The 7,386-nt window shown below is 34.1% G+C and overlaps 1 protein-coding gene across 6 annotated transcripts in view; it reads left to right on the top strand.

Moving 5' to 3' along the window:
* ANO5 (anoctamin 5) overlaps positions 1–7,386 on the top strand; it is a 96,123-nt gene that overhangs the window by 19,259 nt on the left and 69,478 nt on the right. For 2 of the 6 annotated variants that reach the window (XM_079928252.1, XM_079928248.1), the window contains exon 3: positions 272–322. The exons of 2 other annotated variants lie outside the window; for them this stretch is intronic. In XM_079928252.1, the coding sequence (XP_079784378.1) occupies positions 272–322 (51 nt within the window). The remainder of the gene's footprint in view (positions 1–271; positions 323–7,386) is intronic. 2 more of the 6 variants (XM_079928249.1, XM_079928247.1) reach the window with 1 other exon arrangement.

The raw sequence follows: 7,386 nt of genomic DNA, 5'->3' as shown, positions 1-7,386 counted from the left end.
CCTACAAATTCCTCATTCTTTCTCAAGCTCCCTCTCTCTCTCTCTCTCTCCCCGCATAAACATACACACACATTATACACCCACACATGCACATGTATACACATATATACACGCAGTTTTGCATCCAATTTCAGGTGCTTCATAGCTCCCCTGAGTTGTAGGTTTAGTACTTCTGCACAGAGAACCTAGAGTTTTTATTGTTAAAAGTTATATACTCCCCACTTGCATTATTATTATTAACAGCATTCTATCTTCTCCATGACGCTATTAGCAGGACCTGAACAGCAGAGAGTCCAGTTTTCTCATCAGTGAAGAACCAAGGGTAAGCAGCCATCTGTACTGTACTTTCTTGCATGGACATGATGGGGTGTTTTTTTTGTAGTCAGCCATCATGACTATTTCTCAGTTCACAGTTGTTTTTCAGGTTCTTATACATGATATTAGAGAATTTATTACTTCGGAAAAAAATCAGTTTCTTATGGGAAAAAAATGTCGTCAGACACATTAATGAGAATGACACATAAAGCACAGCACTTTGCTAGCATTTTACTTTCTCAGTTTTACAGATGAGAAAATGAAGGATCTGAGAAGTTTAATGACTTGACAAAAATTATCCATTTGTTTAGGGGGGCAGATCCTGGACTAGACTAGAACTCAGGTTTCTGAGGCCTAATTTAGTATTCTTTCTCCATACATTTTTCTTCTTACCTGTAAGTACATGCCTAAGAATAATCATGAAGAAGTACAGTTTGTTTAAAAATCAAATTTGAATATCAATTAAGAGGTTAATAAAGGGATCCAAAATTTTTTGTTAGTTGCGTAGTAAATAAAAGATGCTGTTTGGGAAGATGGGGAAATAGAGTTATACTCTTATACTGACAGTTTTGGTACAGATGTTTCCCTTTTCACTAGAGTACTGATCTTTATGTTCCAGAATGAAGGTTGTAGGATTGATCAGATTATAATACTTGAAATTTTATTGTTTTTATTTTTCTTTTTAATTTATGTTTATTTTTTGACCATGTAAAACATTCACGATTCCAAAGTTGAAAACTGTAAATTAAATAAAGTTTAGTGGAGCCTAAAGCTTATGCCATTTTGGTGTCACTTTTCTTTTTTTCTTTTTTTTTTTTTTTTTTTGCTGTACGCTGGCCTCTCACTGCTGCGGTCTCTCCCGTTGCGGAGCACAGGCTCCGGACGCACAGGCCCAGCGGCCATGGCTCACGGGCCCAGCTGCTCCGCGGCACGTGGGATCTTCCCCGACCAGGGTACGAACCCGTGTCCCCCGCATCGACAGGCGGACTCTCAACCACTGCACCACCAGGGAAGCCCTTGGTGTCACTTTTCAAGAAGAATAATGGGACAATAATTTACTTTAAAATTTTTACAAAAATGTTTGACTGTGAGAACACATTGCTAGAATCCTTCCTAAATCCTTGAAGGGACTGGTGCAAGTGAGGGGCCCTGATGCTTAGACTTTATTAGCTTGAAGGTAAATCTATCTCAGTTTGAAACTATGAAACAAAGCATTTCAGAGGAAAATTTCTTCCTTGTTTTTCCTCTTAAACCTTCTGTAGTAACCATTTTTATTTAGTTTATCTTTCCAATGTATCCTTTACTTTTCTGTGTGTGTGTGTGTGTGTGTGTGTGTGTGTGTGTCTACATACATATGTATATTTATATTCTTCCTGCTTCTTTGAAGGCAGCATACTGTATATACTGCACTGTTCTTTGGTTTTCACTTAAAAACATATCCTGGAGTTCACTCTATACTCTATACTGTGTCAATTTCACACTAATTTGTTAGTATGTGGCATAGTATTCTATTGTGCGGGTTTAGGATAGTGTATTCATACAGTCCCTTTACTGATGGATGTTTGGGTTGTTTTTAATCTTGGAAATCTTTTCTCTTTTTTTAGTCTTTAACCCTTGGGAATCAGTTTTATAATATTTTGGCCAAATGTATCTTTCTAAGTAGGATTTAAGTATCAAAAAATAAAGGCATATGTAATTTTACCATATATTGCCAAATTCCCCTCCGTTTTGCATTTATAAGAAATATATGAGAGTCCTATTTCTCCATAGCTTCATTAACAGTGTATTAATAAGTTTAGATGTTTGCCTGTCTGTTAGAGAGATAGATAGTGGACCTTTTTCAGTTGAGAGCTTTTTCAGTTAGCTCTGTATCCTAGGATAGTTTAAACTTTCATTTCTCTCAATATGAGTGAGACATTTTATCTTTTTCTACATTGATGGTCATTTTAATTTATTTTGCTGGATCATTCTGTGTATATTTCTTTGTCTATTTTCCTGTCAAGCTGTTAGGTTTTCTTTTTCTTGATATTTTTGGAGCTGGTCACATATTTATTATTATCCCCTTGCCCATGATATGTTACAAATAATTTCCCCAATTAAGTCATATACTAACAATTGAAGTTTTAAATTCCAAATGATTTTAAAGTGGTTTACGGTATTTCATTCTTTATGATGACATTGTCTTTGGTCAAACAGTAAGTTATTAAAATTAAACAGTAGGTTTCCCTTTTTTAATCTACTTTGTATTTTAGTATAGTTTTAGATTTACAGATTTATTATGAACATAGTACATAAAGTTCCTTATACGTCATGTACATTTTTCCCTATTTACATCTTGCATTAATATGATATATTTGTTGCAAATAATGAACCAATATTGGTACATGATTATTAACTAAAGTCCATACTTTGTTCACATTCCCTTAGTTTTTCCCTGGTGTTCTTTTTCTGTTCCAGGATCCCATCCAGGACACCACATTGCATTTAGTTGTCCTGTCTCTTCAGGCTCCTTTTGGCTGTGACAGTGTCTCAGACTTCTCTCGTTTTCAATGACCTTCACAGTTTTGAGGCGTACTTATCAAGTATTTTGTAGAATGTCCCTCAGTTGTGGCTTTCCTGATGTTTTTTCTCATAATTAGACTGAGGTAGTGCATTTTGGGGAGGGAGACAATAGGAGTAAAATGCTTTTTTCATCACATTATATGAAGGGTACATTGCCTACCCACGTGACTTACCATTCTTGATGTTAACCTTGATTGCCTGGCTTGAAGTCACATTTGTCAGCTTGCTCTGCTGTGAAGTTTTTCTTTCTATTCTCCCTTTTTATACTGTAGAAGAAAGTCACTGTGTGCAGCCCACTCAAGAATTGGGGAATTATGCTCCACTTCCTTAAGGGTAAATGAATTATTTGGAATTCTTTTGTATGAGAAATAGGTCTCATTTATTTATTCATCAGTTTATTTATACATTGTCTATTTATTTATATCAGTTTGAGCTCAGAGATATTTATTTTATATTTTGTATTATAGACTCAGTACTACTTCATTTACTTTGTTGCTCAAATTGGCCTTGCTTTGATTACTAAGAGCTTTTTGATTGATCCCTGTATCCCTTTGATATAACCCTATTGATTTTGCTTTGTTTTTAGCTTTTCTTACTTTCTGGCATTACAAGATGCTCTAAGCTCATCTCGTCCTTGTACTTTTCCTGTGTCAGTCCCAGAATCAACCATTTTTCCAGGGAAATTTTCTTTTAATGTTATAGAAATATCACAAAAGAAAAATCTGTATCAATCAGGGTCCTATTAGGCATACTCAAAATAGGATAATTTGAGGAGTACTTAAAAAAAAAACTTTTACAAATATGGGGTGCCAGAAAAGCCCAGTGTGTATAGATTTAGTAACAGTGACTCTATTATCATCCATAGAACTGAAGGGAATTGGGAGGGAACAATTATTAGATCCCAGGAGAGAGTCATGTACTTGAGACATTCTTGAGAGGCTTAATGACCTTCAGTGGAAGGATACAGCCTTCCTGAATCCAGCCTCAGAAAGGAAGACATTTACACTCTTTTCCCTCCTTCCAATCATTTGTGGGAAGCCAGAAGTCAAAGGAGCTCTTTGATATCTATCAGTATAACCAGTCGCCCTCCCAAGAAAAAAAGCAGGGTAGAGATGGATAGAGAAGGGTTCTGCTGAGACGAGCCAAAGATATCCAGCAGGATATCATTGGATATATTTTCCTTTTGGAAAAAATTTAATCCTACCATTATTATGATAGAACTTCACTACTAATGATTCTATAAATACAGAGGAATTCACATAATTTAACCTTTTATTTTAAAGTAGTCAACAGTGGATTTGATTGAGTACCTAAATGGCTAGCTAAATTGCTAGAAGGATGCTAAAACCATTAAATGAAACACAGAAAAATGGAGAAAATTATACCTAAAAGAACCTGTCTCAGAGTGAGTGCCATTTGTGTTGGGAGGAGTAATTTGAAAAGTACTTAGTGTTTAAAGAAGGAGGAATGGGAATTGAAAAGGCACACTAGAGGCATGCCTTAGTAACAATCAACATGCTGTTAACAGGTTTTGAAGGGGTGTAGATCTTGTTCACCTCAGGGATGATATTCCAAATATTTAATGATATGCTTGACATAGGCACAAACCAGCCAGAATGTATAAATGAACCAGAAGCAATAAGTATGAATATAAATTAGTATTTATAATTGATCTACGTATGTATTTAGATATGATTGCTCTAGGACTCAGACATTTGTCTCTTAGAGATCTTATTCAGTCTCATGGCATTAAATACCAATGATATGTTGTAACACTTAAATTTAAGTTTCTAGTATAGACATCAGACTTAAATATTAAGACCTTCAGACTTAAATATCCAAGCCATTTCCCCATCATATGCATTTAAATATCTAAAGACATCTCAAGATTTACATGTCTAAAATGTAATTTTTTCCTAGACAAAAAACTGCTCTTTTGAAGTCTTTCATATCTTAGCTACATACAATCTATTCTTCTAGTTGTTCAAGTTAAAAATTATCATCTTTATTGTTTATACATTACATACAATGAAATGTACCCATTTTAAGTGTACGGTTTGACAAATTTTAACAAATCACAACAATCAAGATATAAATTTCCATTACCTCAAAAAAGCTTCCTTTTTCTGTTTCACCTCTGCCCTAGGCAACCGCTGATTTGTTTTTTTAATATTTTTTCTAAAGTAGTATGTTAATTGAATCATACTATATGATATATGTAATAATGTATACTATTTTGTGTCTGGCTACTGGCTTTTTTTGTTCAGAGACTCATCCAAAATTTCAAATGATACTGATAAATTGAATCTTGTTGAATATATCTGTAGTTTTTTGGTTTCTTTTATTTTGTTTTATTGCTAAGTAGTATTCCATTGTATGGATATACCAAAATTTGTTTATCCATTCACCTGTTGATGGATATTTGAATTGTTTTCAGTTTGGGGACCATTATAAATAAAGCTGTTAGGAACATTTGTGTAAGAAGTGTTCGTATAGACATATATTTTCATTTCTTTTCATTAATTTCCTAGGTGTAAAATTTCTGGATCATATGAAAAATGTATGTGTAACTTTATATGAAACTGCTAAACTATTTTAAAACGTGGTTGTATATTTTTCATTCCTACCAGTAATGCATGAGAATTCTAGTTGCTCTACATCCTCACCAGCACTTGATATTGTCAACTTTTTAACTTTAGTGATTGAATGGAGATTATCTCATGGTTTCAGTTCTCATTTTCCTGATGAATGATAATGTTACACATCTTTTCATGGGCTTATTGGCCATTCATACATCTTCTTCTGTTAACTATATGTTCTAATCTTTTCTGTATTTTTAGAAATTGGATTATCTTTCTATTGACTTGTAAGAAGCTTTTATGTATTCTGAATGCAAAACCTTTGTCAGTTGTATTTATTGCAAACATTTTCTCCCAATCTGTGACTTTCCTTTTCTTTTATTTAACACTGTTTTTAAAAATACAAAGTTTCGAAGTTCAATTTCTCATACTTTTTCTTTTATGATCCATGTTTCTTGTGCTCTATCTAAGAAATATTTATCTGCACCAAAGTAGGGGACATTTTCTCAGATTTTCTTCAGTTTTATAGTTTTAACTTTTACTTTTGGTCTAGGATTCATTTTGAGTTAACTTTTGTAGATGACTTATGGTGAGAATTAAATTTATTTACTTTTTAAATATGCATATTTAGCACTACCTATTGAAATGACTGTCTTTTCCTCATAAATTACTTTAGAACCTTTGTGGAAACTGACTGTGTATGTGTGAGTTTATTTCTAAACTCTCTATTCTGTCCCATCATATGTCTTTTTTTTTTTTTGTGTGTGGTACACGGGCCTCTCACTGCTGTGGCCTCTCCCGTTGCGGAGCACAGGCTCCGGACGCGCAGGCTCAGCAGCCATGGCTCACGGGCCCAGCCGCTCCGCGGCACGTGGGATCTTCCCAGACCGGGGCACGAACCCGCATCCCCTGCATCGGCAGGTGGACTCTCAACCACTGCGCCACCAGAAAAGCCCTGTTGTTTTTAAATAACAGCAATATTAACTCATCTATACATAGTAGGCTCATCAGTTTACAGAGCAGGGAGTTTCCCGCCTTAGTCACCAGTTGCTTAGGTCTCTTCAGCCTATTCCAGGAAAACAACAGTTTAAACAAAACTTTGCATGACAAGAACTGAAGCTCTTTATTGATAATTTTATTAGATAATTTATCATTTCATTATACTATAAAATACAATACTTGCCTTTTTTGTGCCATAGGTTTTCTTTCAAATATTGATTATCCCAGATGTTTTTAATTAATTGCTTTGGTATTTTAAAAATAATGGTCATGGTAATTGAAGACTGAAGACAACTCAGCATTTAAATAATCAAATGACGTTTCCTTTTTTTCTTCAGTATTTTGGTAGTGAAATATTTTAATGGTAATGAAAGATTCTTAATCTTTTTTGGATCTGATTAAAGCTTTGGAACCTCTTCCTAAAAAAAAGAAGTAATTACACAGACATGTACGTGATAATGGTAATTTCAGTGTTTTTTCAGTAATGAAGTATTTTACACTATTGGGTAAACTTTTCATACCATACATGGTCCCAGAATAACTGTAGTAATTTTGCTTTCTTTGTCGGATGTGTATAGGCATACTTAACAGAATACCTATTATACCTATTTTACTTTACATTTCCATTCTCATGTTTTCCTTCATTATTCTTTTTTCTCTTTCTTTTTTGTTGTCTTCTTAATCCAGGTCCACAAATGTGTATTATTTAGAGTTATTGTAAAGGGATTTAGGGAAATTTACTTTGAAGTCTCCTTTTTTTTTCTTTCATTTATTTTTTATTGTTTTCTTCCTTTTTTTTCTTGTTCTTTTCTTCTGTCTTCTCCCACCCTCCAATTTAATTATTACACATACACATGCATATTCACATGAGTGATCATACTGAGGGTCTTGTTTGTTTGCGTGTCTGTTTTTGCAGGGGATCTTTTCTTTA

This window comes from Stenella coeruleoalba, assembly GCF_951394435.1.
Source record: "Stenella coeruleoalba genome assembly, chromosome: 8".
In the NCBI taxonomy this organism is placed as follows: domain Eukaryota; kingdom Metazoa; phylum Chordata; class Mammalia; order Artiodactyla; family Delphinidae; genus Stenella; species Stenella coeruleoalba.
Note: the sequence above shows the minus strand (reverse complement) of the source record. Positions and strands in the feature narration are given on the sequence as shown.